The sequence below is a fragment of the Lepidochelys kempii genome, chromosome 1 (assembly GCF_965140285.1).
Source record: "Lepidochelys kempii isolate rLepKem1 chromosome 1, rLepKem1.hap1, whole genome shotgun sequence".
NCBI lineage: Eukaryota > Metazoa > Chordata > Testudines > Cheloniidae > Lepidochelys > Lepidochelys kempii.
The window spans coordinates 323,666,432-323,684,472 of NC_136380.1; the positions used below are offsets into that span (position 1 = coordinate 323,666,432).

Here is an 18,041-nt window from a genome sequence, read left to right on the forward strand (position 1 = left end):
CATCCCAGCCAGGGCTTTGTCAAGCCTGACCTTAAAAACCTCTAAGGAAGGAGATTCTACCACCTCCCTAGGTAACGCATTCCAGTGTTTCACCACCCTCCTAGTGAAAAAGTTTTTCCTAATATCCAATCTAAACCTCCCCCACTGCAACTTGAGACCATTACTTCTCGTTCTGTCATCTGCTACCATTGAGAACAGTCTAGAGCCATCCTCTTTGGAACCCCCTTTCAGGTAGTTGAAAGCAGCTATCAAATCCCCCCTCATTCTTCTCTTCTGCAGGCTAAACAATCCCAGCTCCCTCAGCCTCTCCTCATAACTCATGTGTTCCAGTCCCCTAATCATTTTTGTTGCCCTTCGCTGGACTCTCTCCAATTTATCCACATCCTTCTTGAAGTGTGGGGCCCAAAACTGGACACAGTACTCCAGATGAGGCCTCACCAATGTCGAATAGAGGGGAACGATCACGTCCCTCGATCTGCTCGCTATGCCCCTACTTATACATCCCAAAATGCCATTGGCCTTCTTGGCAACAAGGGCACACTGCTGACTCATATCCAGCTTCTCGTCCACTGTCACCCCTAGGTCCTTTTCCGCAGAACTGCTGCCTAGCCATTCGGTCCCTAGTCTGTAGCTGTGCATTGGGTTCTTCCGTCCTAAGTGCAGGACCCTGCACTTATCCTTATTGAAATTAACTATATCCATTTTTCTTGGACATTCTGGGCACTCATTTTTGATAAAATATCTGAAACATAAATAGCTGCTAAATAACATTGTGGCAGATTTTCCCATGCTGTTGGAATAATATAACACAACAGTAGCAGCTAACATTTCTCCATAGCTCTAAGTATGGTGTGACTATCATAATACTGTAATAACTTGTGGGGATTTGTCATTTTATCACCGTTTTATAAACCTGGAAATGTAGGCTTGTGTAAGTGATAGACACAAAATTAGAGAGACAAGGTAGGTAATATTTTATTGGACCAACTTCTGTTGGAAGAAGGTACAAGCTTTCAAGCTACATAAGGCTCTTCTTCAGGTCTGGGAAAGGAAGCAGACTTTTCCCTGACCTGAAGAAGAGCTCTGTGTAGCTTGAAAGCTTGTACCTTCTTCCAACAGAAGTTGGTCCAATAAAAGATATTACCTCACCTACCTTGTCTTTCTCATATCCTGACCATTTACAACACAGCTAAAAACACAGCAGACAGAAAACTAGACAGATGTGTGAGTAATGACAAGAGATACATTTTCCTACAAATTTTCCTACATTCCTCCTAGGTAACATAACCCAAAAAGTCTTCCATTCTTTAGTTAACCTCATACTCTGCTGTACAAAAATCTGATCTCCAGTCATTTTTTTAAAGAAACAGGACATGAATAGGAAACTATTAGAATTGTTCATCGGGTTTGGGAAAAAGCATATGAAAAATCATTTTCATAATTTGTCAGCATAACTCTTACCCCATTTTCCTGATACTGTAAGTCCTCGCCACGGATGACATTTCCGTTCAAAACAAAAGCATTAGGTCTTGAAGTCACACCAAGAACCTGAACTGTGTTGTATATCAGAGAATCAACTCCACGATAGCCATTTTTAACAATCTTTGTCCTCATTTGGCCCTATAATAATTCAGAAGAAGGAATTTTAGATTAATAGTAACTTGTTGGAAATTATTTGTTGAATACTTGTTCTATTGTTGTATCTCATTGTTTTACTCCATACATAAAGTATACAAATTTTAAAAATAGAAAGGTGAAGAATTGTAATAGTGGACACATTCAGTTTCATATAGAATAAGATTTTGCATATAATTAAAAACCAGCAAAATAAGAAACATAATAAATATTTACAGTACATATATGTAATCTTCTTGCACCTCGTTGTGTTATTTTTGTAGCACTGATTCTAATACCCCACTCAGATATTACATTGGCAGGTGCAGTACCAGAATCTAGACAAGTAGTTTAAGGCAAGTGTAGCAGTTATTTACAATACACCTGAACTGTTTTCCAGTGAATGTTTTCTGTGTACATTTGGTAGCATATATTTAATCTGATATTTTTATTATCATAATAGTGCAACTTCTGCTACAAACCTTTTAGTCATCATATTTCACAACTTTGAAGACATTGAGGAACCCTATAGTTTCTAGGGAGCTGTGTTTCCTAGACTTGTAATATTGTATACTTGTAACCAAGAAGGCTTTAAACTACTTAAATGAAAATATAAATTTGCGGACTAACTCTGAAGTCCTTACTTGGGCAAAACTCCTTAATGAGTCCCGAGGAAGTGCTGCAGGATCAAGATCTGTATTTGTAAGTAAATATTTTGACAATTGAAAGTAGAGAGAAAGTTTGTTTTTATTTTTATAAATGTTCCATTAGAATTAGATGAGATGGAATTATGCATCAGTAGTGTCTTATATATATAGGAATATAAAGCATACACTGAGGGCTCTCATATGTTTTAATGTCACACATCAGTCATACATTTGTAATGTAGAATGACTTTTTTTTTTTACTTCAATATACTGGTAATAAAAACTTGACATTGGAGGTTACCAGAATACAGAGAGGGATTTCAGACAAAATCAAATATGAGCAATGAGAAATGGAAGCATCACTAAGTCAACAATCATATTTGCACAAATCCCAATTTAATATAAAACTGTTTGCTCTTTTTCTGTAGTCTGCCTACAGTAAATTGCTAAATACAGAATACAGAAAACTGAAGTAATTTTTTCCGTCTTTTACACCCAGTGAAAATGCCATTTTTCTTAAGACAACAAGATAAAAGAAGTGGAATTGTTCTCAGTGCATTCAGAGAAAAAAGAATTAGATAATGAACCTTAAACGCTGGGCAGCATTTGCTGTAATACACAAGGAAAGAGCTGATCCCACTCTATTTACAAAAATACCCATCAATTTATTATAATCTGCTATTACTATTAGAAGGAATAATTCTAAGAACAGTATCACCCTTGCAAATTAAATATAATTTAATTCCTCCAAGTAACTTCTACTGATGGCAAACTTTGGGGAATGTATGATCTGAAAACCATTGACAATGTAGATTCAAGTAGAGGCTAGGTTATTTTCCCCATTTTCTGAATTATTTAAGTCTTCACCAATATATGTGGTTTGTCTTAAATATTTCCTCCTAGAGACTGAATTATAGATATGTAATGGGGTTTACAAACTACATATTGAGCATGGGCAGAAGGGAAAGGAGAATCTCTCCTCCTTATAATCAAACAGGTTGATCACGCCCACCCCCCAGAAACTCAATAGGTGCCAGAACTGCCAATCATGGAGACAGGCAACCAGAGCTGGGACGAATAGAGAAAATAAGACCTGCTATAAAGGTGGGAGACCAAAGAAGGAGAAGGAGGCAGAAAGGACTGACATAGCAAAGGGGCAACAGCCCTGTGCCAGGCTGCCTCTGAGAAAGCAACCAGGAGACAGGAAGAGATTGCAAGCCCTGGACTTGAAATGCTCATAGGCTCCATTTTTAAACACAGTGAGACTGAGCCTTTGCTTCTAGAGCTGCATGTATCAGCATTTCAGACACTAAATGGTTCTCAGAAAGATTTAGTGGAAAACCATTCACAAGAACAATCACAGTGCAGGGAGTACTGAATAGATGACAGCATGGAACTCGCTGAGTTTCCGACTGCACCCGCATGGGAAAGAAGGTTAAAAAGATGCAGGCATCTCCTGCAGGTCAGAGTAACACCTCCTTTCACCCAGCAGCCAGAAGTAAGCAGGTGGATGTGGGGAAGGAGATTGCCTGCCTCCCTCCCAGCAGCTGTGGCTGGGGAAAAAGGTGCTGGGGGAAAAGGAGGAGAGGTGAAAAATATATTGTCAGGGTCATCTCATGATGTCCAATCAATACACTATATATCCTGGTGGCACGACATGACACAAATATGGCAATGCACTATAACAATGTGATTATTTTGTAGCTGTCTCTAATTTTGTTTGACAAAGTGGCTCACCAACTTCAGATGTGGAATATCAAAGTTATTCAAAGATAAGTAACAAAATACTTGTTGCTACTTACTTCACTGAATGTATATTTGGCCAAGAAATAGACTTCCTTTTCGATAGAATCTGTCAAAACACAGGATTCATGATATTAAGATATACAGAGTTGAATTTTGTAGTAGCCAGCAAATAAGAACAGACAGACTTTTGGGCTGACCGTTCAAATGCTACCTATACATCTTCAGTTCTTCTGCAATAATCTAAGGTAATTTCATAGGAAGTTGAAACCTAATTACTATCTTTTTATTCCTGATGTGCTTGTTCTGATCTCACACCTGTGTTATATGAGTGTAGTGCCATTGACTTCAGTAGCATCACTCATGATTTGCACCAGTGTAAGATCAGGATCAATTTTCCTGTCACTTACACCAATATAAATCAGGAGTAACTCCAGCTAAATCAATGGAGTCACACTGGTGAAAAATTGATATGAGGACAGTCAGGCCCCCTGACTGTTTTGCAGTAGCGTGACAAACATACCAATAGAATCACCATCATCCCAGAAGAGGGACCCAGATGCTTCTCCTTGTTCATCCAGAGCAATTATAAGTCCAAATGGATTCAGACGGCTGATGAGAAATTCAATGAGAAGGATCAATCAATATGGAGGTACTTTTTCTCCTCCTCAAAGTTCACAGTAAAACTAGAAATGTTGTAATTTCTACAAATTATTAAATCAGATTTTACAACAATAAAAAGAGACCAGAATGTCCACATGCTCACAGAGATGGATCCTTTGCTGGAGGTGAGGATGAAGATGACACCAGGTATCCTTCTGTGATGGAGGGGACCTCTCTCAGAAACACTGCTGAGGACAAAACCCTCCCTACTTTGGCTGCTTTGATGTGCCAGTTATCAGGTAGCCTGAGGGATGACTTTGCTCCCCAAGGCTCAGTTTGGCTGCTGCATCGTGTGTTGTGGTGTGTACCAGTTTCCTGTCCCACCTGGTCTTTATATTGGCTTTTGAGTGTTTCAGGCATGGTCAAATATTTCTTGGTCTGTGTTTGTCTGGAACTACCATTTTGCTTTGGTTATATGCAAGCCACCTCTTGGTATTAGGTAGAAATTTTCCCCTACAGCTGACTGGCTGAGCAGTTAGGGCCTTTCTACTTTCCCCAGAGTATTTGGTAGTTCCAGGTAACAGTGGAGTGGAGATCTAAAGTTTACCCTTTTGCCACATATTTATTGAAAATATGAAGTAACTGGCCGGCCAATGCAGCAGAGGCATTTGACTTTCTAGTCCCAACTACCAGACTGGGAGTAGGTTTTGGCTGGATCCTGCACTGGTAGGTCAAGATGGTGGAAAGCTTCTAGGTCAGTGGTTCTCAAACTTTTTATTAAAGCCACTCACCAACTGCATTTTGTCTTTTTTTTTTTTTTTGCAATGCACAATTACATATAAGCACCTTCTGCCCTGGCACTGCAACCCTAATCCCCACCTGGTGTGGAGGATTGCCCACAGCAAGGTGGGTAGAAAGGCCACCTCTATGTCATGACATCCAGCCCTTGATATGGTGACTCATCTAGAAACTTCCCATGACCCACTACTAGGTTGGGATCCACCATTTGGGAAATACTGTTCTAGATGATTTACAGACTGGGGAACCCCTTGTGTGGGCCCTCATACAACACAAGAACAACTGGTGGGATAAAGACTTAATCCCCTGTTGTACCAGGAGTTGGCCAAGTGTAGTTTCCCTTATTTGCAATATACTTTGATTGCCATCTAGCCATGCCACACTGGACTATTTGATTGCCAGGTTGATTGCTTGCTAGCCTTATATGTCACCAGTGTACGCTGACTTAAGAAAAGTTGTACCCATTGCTCACCACGCTCATCATGTGTGTCTGTTTTATCCCCACTGGTGTCCAAGCATATAAACTTGGTTTGAAAATAAATTATTTCAGCTGGAGATTCCAAAAGATATGGTCAAATGCTTAAACTAAAATGTAAACTTTACATAGGAGGGGTTTCTCTCTTATTACTAATTAATATTTTGTTTATTTGAAGGATTTCAGCATGACAAGAATAAAGATATCTACTCCTTTCCCCTGCAGAATCCCTGAACAGGAAAATGTGGTATATCCTTTTGAAATAAATATATTATTCTATGGTAGTTACCTCAGAGTAGTCGTTGTGGCTGGCGCTTGGGTTGGCAGAATGTAACCTCCACGGAGAAAGAGTGGGATCTTGCCCAATGGGGCATCAACACTAACATATTTTCTGTGCCAGGAAGCTGGCACTTCATCACCCTACCACAGAAACAAATACAGTTCAAAGCTCTTTATTTTAAATCCAGATATCATCATTAATTACCATATGAAACGGATCTGGATTTACACTGATGTAAGTAAGATAAGAACCTCCCCCAGAATAAAACCTTGGAATTCAGTGGCATTTCTTCAGATTTACATCAGTATCTAACATAATCTGGACTTTGAAGTTATGCATAAGTGGTACACCAAGGACAGAAAAATCATGAATAAGATACAGTGAATCATCTTAAAAATTGTGTCATTGTTCAGTATCTTGTGAAAAACTTGTGAATAGTCTCTAAGCAGAAAGCGAGAGAGTCTTGTTAACCTTTCTAGGTATATGCAAGCTGTTACATTTCAGTTTTGTGGTAAGAAATTTATAGTCATTTGGAATGAAAACTTTGTTAAATTTTCTTCAGTCTTTGAGGCAAAACGGTACCATAGTAATTCAAGAACACCATGGCTCTTTGTCTAGAAAACGTCCATTTGGAATGCTGGTGCAAAGATCATTGTCCTAGCCCATCACTTTGACCACATCACCCCTCTCTTTCTATCTATTCATGGGCTTCCTCTTCTCTACCGTATCAAATATAAGATATTTATCTTCACTTTCAAGTATATTGATGACCTACCCCGCACCCTTCTTATCTTTCATTCTATACTGGAAAGTTGTCTCCTGCCACTGATTGTCCCATGATGCCAGCCTCCATTGCCTTTGTGCTTTCTCCCATGCTTTGGCATAGTTCCCTGAAAATATCAGCAAAACCAATTTATTTTCCTCCAACACTCTCCTTAAAACTTTAAGTGCTGCCATAACAGTCAGCTGAGATGTGGAGCCCCCTGGTGTGAGGTGCTGGGAGTTGAGAAATAGAATTGTTTGAATACTTTTGCTTGGTTTGCTGATAGTTTGAAAACAAATACACACACAGAAAGTAAAAAGAAAAAAACGTCAATCAGAAACAAATTATTAAGAAAACTCCAAACCAAAAAATGAAAACAAAATTTCATTTGGGGTTAATATAAATGTTTTGTTGGACCTGAAATTATACAGTTTGATTTTGAGCTTTAACTTTTTTTTTTTATAAAGTTAAATAAAATTGAAGGAAATTTCTAAACAAAAAACCCCCAAACATTTCAAATCAAATTGAAAATGTCAAAATGAAACAGGATTTTTTAGGATTTGCTTAAAAACCCATGCAGTTTGGTGAAAATGACATGTTTTTAAATGCAGATTCAGTGACACTGAAATGTTTTTCACAAAAAAAAAAGGGTGGTTGGGCTAAAAAATTTCACCCAGCTCTATTAAGAGGTGAAGTTACCAATGTGACCTGAAGGCTGACTCCTGAAGGACTGAGTCCTTACTGAAGGAGAAAGGGGAGAAATAACTTAGACCCTCATCCTGCAGCCACTGGCTGAATGTGGAAAAATTCACCTACAAAAAAAGGTGCCAAGTGATGATTCTATAAGAATAAAAATGTTTATGGTTCCAGACTACTAACATTTTTCTTCTTTCCCTTCCCCTATTCGTAACTGCTCAGGATAGTTAACATGAACCTTAAACTTCTGGGGTGGAATTTTCAAAGGGGTTCAGCATTGGCCTAAGTCTTCTCTTATTGAAGTCAAAATGCGTTTCACCATTGACTGTAGTAAGAGCAGAGGTAGGCATTGGTGAATTGGAGCCGCTTCACACCAGTTCGCGTGAACCGGTTGTTAAATTTTGAAGCCGGTTTAGAACCGGTTGTTAAAGGGATGGGCAAACTCCGGCTGGCGGGACCGTCCTGTCCGGCCTGCCTGAGCTCTCGGCTGGGGAGGCTCCCCTGAGAATCCCTTTTTAATTTTTACTCATCCGGCAGCGCTCCGGGTCTTCGGCGGCGGGTCCTTCAGTGCCGCCGAAGAACCAGAGTGACTGAAGGAACTGGTTCTTCAGCTTTTAGCAGCTCATCACTGGAGGTAGGCTAGTTCAAAGCACTTTTGAAAATTCAACCCTTAGGCAATGGAACTATTTATACAGTAATAGAAGCTCTCGAGCAAACACTAAACATTTTCAAGACCCAAGATAGGTGGTTGGCTGGAATGGATTTGATTGCTTGTTTGTGTTTTGTAACTTGGATTGTTCCACACTTCTCTGGGACAATTTTTCAAAGAGGCTTCAGCCTCATAGGTCAGATTGCCCTCCACAGTTTTTTATACCAAAATTGTTGTGGTGTGCAAAGTTTTGTATTACTGTGTACAATCTGCAGTCAGGTGTGCAAATCAGATAAATATATATCCACCTGATTTGTATGCATGAAAGCAGTATAGCATGCAAATGAAACTTATGAATGCAAATAAAAATAGAAACCCTGACAATTGTAGGCATGATTTTATAGGCTGCTCTTGAAAATTCAGCCCTCTGTGTCTTAGTGCTGTATAAACCAAAAGTAGAAAATAAAATGCTTCTGAAAGCTGGGTAATTTTCTTGCTCAAGTAGCCAATCTGGTGCAGAAGGTTTTTTTTTTCTTCTGGATTTCTTCACCACAGATGCTTTGGAAAAAGATACTCCTGAGCAATGCTAAAAATTTATTTTACTTAGACTGTAACATTTTAAATTATGTTCAAACTGTAAGAAATTGTAAGCTTTTAAAATACATACTGTATAGTAGTCAAACCAGGATGCTTCCGGGAAATATACATCCACCGATCTTGCTCCCTGTAATTGTAAAAGTAGTTAAACTATTTTTCCACATTTTTGACAGTATATTGCTAAATTATTTTTTTTTTGTTTTGTGCTTAAGTATCTGTATATTCAATATCCCTTTAAGGTAAAATCTTGGATATTAATAAATGTTACTACTGTGGCAATATATTAGATTTGACTAATCTAACAGTGCTTGACAGCTGCCTGCATCATGCTGAATTTGGCTCATTGCAGGTGTATTGGATGAGTCCATGGCACTGTCAGATTAATTATTTTAGCCCAGTATCCATGCTGCAGGCCCCAATCCAGCAAACACCAATGTATATGACTTCAATGGGACTAATCCCATGCTTAGAAGTTTCACACATGTGTCAATGCCTTCAGGATCAGGGCCTTAGATTGGATAATGGAGTGAGGTTACACAGATGTTGATGGCACTACTTGAGGGGAAAGGCCTCCTTATAAGGGGTAGGAGACACAGAGTTTGGAATGCTTGACTCCTCCCAGGGGGAAGTGACAGGAGGCAAGGTTACATACATCTCTCTGCCTAGGACTCTTCTTTACAATATTTTACAGTGTCATTATAATAGGTAATTTATTGCTAACTGCACAATTACTAGTTTATATTTGGTGACACATTTATTATTGAGTTTCAGAGAAAAAGTCATGTTAATTCTAAAAGTGCTTAGTATAGGATTACTCTGGAAAAAGTTTGAATCAAAAGAAGTACGTTCCATACGTTCTTGGATCAAAATAGATTGTTATTCTTGTGTATAAAATCCCCTAGACTCTCCACGTGCACATCTCCCCTTTCCATGCAGAAGCAGGGCTCAGCTGCCAGGGAACAGGTGGACAATGGGAGCAAGAGGCGGCATGGATGGTCCTAGCCAACCACAGATCCACTAATTTGGGGTAGGAATCTATGGTTTTTCCTCCCATGGGAAGATTTTTTGTTCCTAGAGTCTCTTTTCATGGGTTTTTAAAGCAGGAGGAGATGATCTGGCCCATTACTTACAAAGTAATCTGCAGAAACATGCAATTACCATGAAGACATGTGAGTGTATCTTGAAAATTTTACATCACATATGGGAATAAGCACATATTGCACAGATAGATGAACGTATAATTTGAAATGCCTGGCCTATTTAACTGAGTACAAAATAAATAGTGTAGTGGTGACTGGAAATCTGTCGATAGAATGGGACTATGACAAAGTCACCCATCTGAAATATTTAATGGAAAACTCTTGAAGTTGCCATCATGCCTGGGCAAATGTAAACAAATTGAAGGAATGTCTAAGAATATATTGCTTTATTAAAGCACAAAAGTCTTCAGTTAGACATAAGAATTAATATACTGGATCAGAACCAAAATCCCGCTACTCTAGTCTTCTGTCTGACAGTGGCGGTGACCAGATCCTTTACCAAAAAAAAAAAATGCAATAATCCCACAGTAAGTAGCTACATGGCAATCTGACCCTCCCCAGGTTTCATCCTGATCTCATAGTTAGAGATTGCCTTAAATCCTGAACCATGAGATTCAATACCCCTTCCAAAATACCTTTTTGATTCTTGTTAAGTTCTTGACCTCAATAACTTTCTGAATCTAATCATGCATTGTATGAAAACATATTTCCTTTATCAGTGATTAAATTAATATGAATGTTATTAAAGGTCCCTTTGTTTGTGTGTTATGAGATAGGGAGAACAGAAGTCCCTGATCTGCCTTCTCTAGACCATTCACCATTTTATGTACTTTTATCATATCGATCTTCTCTCCAAGATAAACAATCCTAATTTTTTCGCTGTCTCTTCATCTGAGAGTTTTTCCCAGGCCCCTGATCATGCTTGTCACCGTTCTCTGAACTCTCTGTGAACTCCCCCAGTTAGTTGTTAGCTGTTAAGAATATAGGGGATATTTGAAAATGAAGGACTCCAAGAAGGCTCAGAAAGCAATCTCCCCCGGTGGTAAAAATGATTTGATACACAGGAATAATAAAGCTTATGCTCAAATAAATTGGTTAGTCTCTAAGGTGCCACAAGTACTCCTTTTCTTTTTGCGAATACAGACTAACACGGCTGTTACTCTGAAACAGGAATAATAATTTCTCTTTGAACTTCAGAGGCACAAGTTTAAGATAAAAATATGTGACAAACAGCAGCCTGTTTGGGGCTAGACCTACAAAGGGGACTTAGATTCAGTTTTGAAAGGCCTAATGTATTGGCATCCTGAAGCTGAGGGGATTCCACAGCCCTGAGTACAGCACCCAGGGTCCCTATAGAATGCATGGGGAGAGTTAGGTACCTAAGAATAAGATTCACAAAAGCCAGCAAGCTGAGTGGGGAGCCGCCTAATGCCGAGGAAAGGCATCCCAGGAAAGCGTTCTAACCACTGAACTATAACAATATAAAGGGGCCACTGCTGCCATAACCACCTCTTTGTCCTCCTCCAGCTGTGCTTTGTGTGGGGCCCAATTCAGTGGGCAGCCTCTGAAAACGCCGGTTGGGTCAGGCCACACAGGCAAGATAGGCAGGGGAATGCCTCGGTCAAGAATTGTCTGGGGCATAGATGCCCAGCAGCTACATCCCAGAGGATCAGGATTTAGGTGGCTTTGTGTATCCCCACAGGCAGACATTTAAGTGCCCTGGGGCTTTCCTGGTGGAAATTTTGGCACCTGCAAAGTTAGGCAGCCACTTAGTGAAGGTTTTGAGGATCTAAATTTTTGAGTTAGCTACCTGAAGTGGCAGGTAAGTACCTAAATCCCTTTGTGCCTCTGATCATCAGTATTGGTAAAAAATGACATCGTTCACTCAGGTTCTAGTAACAGACTTATTCCAAACAGAAATTTACATTACTACAAATATAACTATTCATAATGGCTCGACCCCTCTTCCCAGTGCTCACCCAGCCTTGCTGCTGAGTATCAAGGAAGTGGTAGTGTGGGGGAGTGTCAAAGGGTGTGCCTGCCCTGTTGCATGGTCTACTGGCCAGCATGGCTCTGCTGAGGCCTGCCTCAATTTCCCCTTAACTTATGGCCCCTTAAGTCCAGATGTTCAAAACATTCCCCCTTCTGTGCTCCAATGTAGTAAGTGCTGCATAGTCTTTCCAAAGAAAACTCAAACTTATTAAGTGTTTGTCCCAATTTCAGATGGGCCCAGCTCCCCCTCCCTGAAGGTCTATCCTCTATTTAAAGGTTTGTTTTTTTCACCCCAGTCCCAAGCTGGGCACAGCCCCTCCTCTCTCTGAGGGTCTGTCTTCCCCTCAGGGTTCAACCACCCTTCTGTTCCAGTTCCAAGCTAGGGACAGCCCTTCCTCCCTGAGATCCATCTTCTTGCCCCTGCCCCACTATTGTTTGGCCTTCTTCATGGGTCATCCCTAGTGGTATCTCCCGCCTGCTAACTCAGAGCCCTGCAGGAGCCTTCTTATTCCCTGCAGTGTCTGCAGCCATCTGCCAACAACCTGCAGCAGTCTCCCCTGTTTTAAAGCCCAGGTGCCCTCCATTAAGCCCCATTGGCAGCAGAGTCCAGGTGCAGACTAAGGATTGCAAGCAAACCCACTGTGCACCTGGTACTTCAGACTCAATGGTAGAAAAGAATCAGTGGTCCTAATGGCCTCACACAACAGGGGGAAATGCCCTGTGCATCCACAGGACAGTGGGTTTTTTTTAAACCAATCAGAAAGTAACTAACTAATGTTGTCATTGGAGAGACGAGGTGGGTGAGATAAAATCTTGTGTTGGACCAACTGCTGTTGGTGAGAGAGACAAGCTTTTGAGCTATATAGACTTGAAGAGCTCTGTGTGGCTCGAAGGCTTGTCTTTCTCACCAACAGCAGTTGGTCCAATACAAGATATTACCTCACCCACCTTGTCTCTCTAATATCCTGGGATCAAAATGGCTACAACTGTATATGAAATTGTCATTATCAGCTTAACAGAAGGACTTTGGTTTCATTTGGATTTGGTGTTGGAAAACCCCTAGCATATTCTTTCACAAGTTCCAATTCCAAGATTTTTTGGGCAGTTTTAATTTATAGTTTAACAGCTTTGTCCACAAGCTGGCAGTCATTCTATATCTGTTTCTCTGTCATGGCTTTTCTTCTTCCTGCTTCCAAAATCTACAATCCCTTTACGGCTACAGATGGCACCCTTCAGGGACATCTGCAACATGAGACTCGGCAAGTAGGAGAATCCAGCCTGTGTACGTATAGTTGTACTTTCTGTACAGCTAGGTCTGTTTGTGAAACTGACTCCTCAGGGATTGAGAATGGATTAAAAAAGTGGATGATGAAGATAAATATACGATCACCCAGCCTGTGCTTTAAAGCCCTGAACAGTATTAATCTCTTTGGTTCCTATATTATAACATTTTAAAGTTAGAATACTTGCCTCTTGAAGAACTGGAGCAATCATAAAAGCTGGTCCCCAAAGGAAAGCTGTATCTATTCCATGAGTCTGCTGATCAGAAGTAAATCTAGTTTTGAAAGAAAGATACCCATTGTTAATTCAAATCTTTTATTTTTTTTCAAAGACCTTGTGAAATATTTTGATCCTGTGATTTGCTCACTGCACCAACAGTCTCTAGTTTCCTACGTTAGTGTGTTCCATCAATATCCAGATACCTTTTTCATGACTGATAGCAAGAAGTTTTGGTTTCTCATTTCCCAGCCTTTAGGATCAATAACTTAGACCTCATCCATACTGGCAATAATATATTGTTGACTGAAACATGATTTAAAACATAGTTCAACACAGTTTTCCTAGCCAACAGAGTCAAGTCACATCTATTTTACATGTATTAGAGTATACATGTAATCATGTATTTGTCTTTGTACTAGGCTGTTAACTAGCCTAGAATACAGTTTGAGACAAGTTTATACTCCAGGCAAACCATATTTAAACGTATTTCATGCTAACCATCTTTAAGAACAGTATAGCGAAAATAATTCCATTGCCACTGTAAACAATGCCTTAGTGTGTAAACAGAAGAAAGTCTTTAGTTATCAAACCTGATTTCCTGAGGAGAGAATCTAGAATCTAGAGGGCTAACCCCGTACCAATGGCCCTGTGGAGAAGCAGGCTACTCAGCTTAGTTCATGGATACACACCATACCTGAAATGCCACCTCCAGACAAGACTTAGCCTGCTCAGACTGCCCCATTGGTAAGAAACATCCAGCTGTTCATCCTACTCCCTCAGTAAAGTACTAGCAGGGAGCCTAAAGCACTACTTTGGCGGCCACATGTTTGGATATCAAACTATTCTGGCCTCCTGGGAAGTACAGGCCTTTGGGGGGGATCAAAAGAACCACTTGGTCTTCAACACTTACAAATGCCAATGGAACTCAGATCTGTCAGTCACCTGAGCAGAAGAGCAGCCTGGAGAAAATGCATGAAAAGATCCCTAAACCCTCATAAGGTGCAAGTATGAGATACATTATTTCTAAAACCTTCCTTCCTCATCAAGATCCAGACTCTCCAACTCCCTCCAAACTGTACCTCATAGAAATATTGATCAGCCTTTGCTGAACAACACTATTCCTCCAGCAGGCACAGAGCTGCTGGGGAACTCCTCCTGTAGCTATGCTACCTTCAGCATTCCTGAATTCACTGATCTGGATATTCAAGTGGAAGAGAACAGACACAGGGGTAGATTTTAAGTGGCAGGCTGAAACTTTATTAAAATGTAACATTGGAGAGGGGCACTATTCACCCATCTGTCGTGTTTGATACATTTTAGAATACCTCAAGCATAAAGACATTACTCCTCATCCAAGATAAACATCTGTGAATTCTAATATACACCTGGATCTGTTCCTGGCTGCTTGTGGGACCAGTGCACTAACAGTGAAGGCATTGAAAAAGGGCAACACCAAATGCAGAGCATAGAGCATCCACTAACCCTGATAGACTCTATATGGTTATGGGATGTCTATCACCTTCTCTGCATGCATCACCTCTGCACCCATCCCTCCAATAATTTCCTTACCACAAATCCTCTACATGGGTCAGGGACTCCCACTAGCCTGCACTAAAAGGATAAACCAGTTGGGCAACCCAATGTAGTGGATGAAGCCAATCCACAGCGGGCTAAAGACAGAGCATATCAACCCACCTAACGTTTGGGGATGGGCCAATGACATTGGATACCTTCCTGAATTCTGTGAATTCAATGAGGTTGGCCAAGTAAGCCCTTAAATCATTGGGGCAAAAAGTATTTTCAGTTAATCCTGTAGCTAACCATAGTCATAGTTCCATAATGGGTGAGACATCACCTGTGGATTTGTGTTGGCACACGGTGCACATTTTTGGAATCTATTGTCCTGAAAACAAGTTAGAGCATCTACAATGCCATTTTCTACCCTGGCCACACACACACACACATATATGTAAAACAAAATGCCCTCACTAGTCTCATTACCCATGCCAACTTTGCTGACTGATGATTCGCTATGTGGTCCACTGCCTGGTTGTCTAGTTGTCCCTTGGGGACCTCTTCTGCCCTTTCTCTCTGCAGACCAGCCACTTACATCTCCCTTTTATCATGGATGGAGTTAATGAGGTACATCTGCCATACAGAATCAGTAGAACTTCTGCAGGTTTATGCAAGTTCTAACACCAGATGACAGTGTAGGTAAACAGAATAGCATTACCCCTGTTACATAGATCATGAAACTGATAGAGTAAAGAGCAATGGAGAGAGTCTTGGGGATCTGATATTTTCCAGTGAATACAAAGTTTCCCTCCTAAACTATTCATTTGCACGTGTTCATGATACTTTCTAGTGGTTAATCCAGAGTCTCATGACCCCATAGCTAAAGGAGCTCTTCCTTAGCTCAAGTGGAAGAGGCCTGTATTTTCAGTGTTTACAGTCCCAAGTTCTGTCTCCAGTAATGACTGTGGTGTCTGAATATAGACACACAAGGAGCATATTATTGTTGGAAAGTAACGTCTCCTTAATTGAAAATCAGGAGCTGATACACTGAGGAGGCTCATATATGTCCTTCCAGCAAAGGGTGCAGTGTTTTTCATGGCAAATCCATAAGAATGGCCAGACTGGGTCAGCCCAAAGGTCCATCTCACCCAGTGTCCTGTCTACTGACAGTGGCCAGTGCCAGGTGCCCCAGAGGGAATGAACAGAACAGGCAATCACCAAGTGATCCATCCCCTGTTGCCCATTCCCAGCTTCTGGCCAAGAGGAGATGCCACTATATCCAGGTGGAAAAGAGAACTGCCCTCTCCTTGGAAGATGATGTAGCACACAAAGTCCTATTGCAGAATAACTGATGCTTCCCTGAGAGTACATTCAAGTATTTATGGCCTTCTCTGCAAGCCTTTCAATCTACATTGCCTAAATTAATTGACATTTGTCAAATGGCTGCAGAAACTGACCAAATCTCTGACTGCCAGACACAGAACTGGTATTACATAATTGATTCTTCATGCTGAAGATGTAACACTACTTAACTTTAAACACAGTCCTTTTACAGTAAATATTTTACACACCAGTCATCAGACAAAGAATAAAAGTAATTGCCTTAGCTACCTGTAAGACACAGTCTTATTTAGGTCTGGCTGGAAAACAAGAGTTCCATTTTGCAAAATAATTCAGGTTTCATCATTTGTTTTCAATCTGGATCAGAATAAGACCTAGACCTTTTGAATTTTTTTTTGTTAAAGAGAAAAATGGGGAAAGGGGAAGGGGCACACATCACAGGCAGTGGTCCAGCTGACTAGCTGATTCATATTTAGTCAGGAAGGTAAAATGAGAGAGAGACAGAGAGACCTCAGAATACCACATAGCCCGGTCGTTGTGACACTCACATGGGATGCAGGAGACTCTAAAGTTCCTGCTCTGAATCAGACAGAGCAAAAGTAAAGCATGAATGCCCAGTAATCACTGGGCTATTGAGTGTTCTGGGGTCTCGCTCTCATTTTGACCTTGTCTGAATATGGATCAGCATTTTCTAACAGAAAAATGTTTAATCAAAAAATTCCTGACTAGCTCTAATGGTGTCATCATTACCTTTAATGTCCTTCAGTTATTTTGAAATGTATATGACATTGCTAAAGTTTCCATACACTGACTTTATGTGGTTTTATTGCTTAGGAAAGGATTCTCTCAATGGTGTCTGTGTCATCATACCTCTATATGTGCATAGCACATTGTATCTGATCCTGAAGGAGTTCAGTATCTTAGTAATTCCAAAAGAACTGTGGCAAAAAAAGGGAAATGTACCCAATGTTCTAGTTGTTAAAATAGTGGAGAGTTTGGGAGAGTATATTGAGTCAAAGGTTCATGTGCCTGAGGACTTGCTCCAGGCTCTACCTAATTGGGTGTGTGACAGAAAACTTTCAGTAAGAAACTTTGCTTGATAAAGATATTTATATTCTTATAAAAATTTGAACGTGTTGCAAGAAGAAGGGATTTAAGAAGGGAACCCATTTATTTTTCTTCCTGCAACAGTCCCACTACCTCAGACATATATGAAATAACAAGCTATAATTTGATTTTTAACAGGGTGTTTATAAAGGTGATTGCTTCAACAGACTGAAAACAAACAACACAGGTTATATGTTTAGGGCTTTGCAGAGTGTATGTCAGGAGATCATCATACACCAGGATTTTTGATTTTTAAATCTGTTTTTGATATCTGAGTTTATGTATTATAACCAATCCCAGTTTCATCCTTTGTAAAAGTTCAGAGTTTTCTGAATTGTCTGGCTGTTTTAATAGCTAAGATTTTTGGTTGTTTTTAAAGGCTTACCCTAATAAGTTTGTTTCTTTTAAATTCTCTTAATTCTAACCTCAAAAGCTTTTCACTGATTCAACAAGTTTTCTTTACTCTTGATTTAGCTGTAATAATATTAATACAAAGATAAAAATACCCTATGCAAGGGTGAGAGTAAGTGGGAAATCATAGGGAAGCAAATGTATCCAAAGGAGAAGATGAAAGTGTTTATGTTTATGTATTTGATTTGCACATACAAATACCAGTTATATGTCTAATTGGCTGTTTGTACATACAAACACCACAGCTGATCTTGCAATCATGAACATAAA

At 40.1% G+C, this 18,041-nt stretch overlaps 1 protein-coding gene across 1 annotated transcript in view; it reads right to left on the reverse strand.

The window, feature by feature from the left end:
• Window positions 1-18,041, reverse strand: part of LOC140910706 (sucrase-isomaltase, intestinal) — a 98,652-nt gene that overhangs the window by 11,977 nt on the left and 68,634 nt on the right. Inside the window, exons 15-17 of the mRNA XM_073342416.1 lie at window positions 4,528-4,616; window positions 4,064-4,113; window positions 1,462-1,620 (exon numbers count right to left, since the gene is read on the reverse strand). Of these exons, the coding sequence (XP_073198517.1) occupies window positions 1,462-1,620; window positions 4,064-4,113; window positions 4,528-4,616 (298 nt within the window). The remainder of the gene's footprint in view (window positions 1-1,461; window positions 1,621-4,063; window positions 4,114-4,527; window positions 4,617-18,041) is intronic.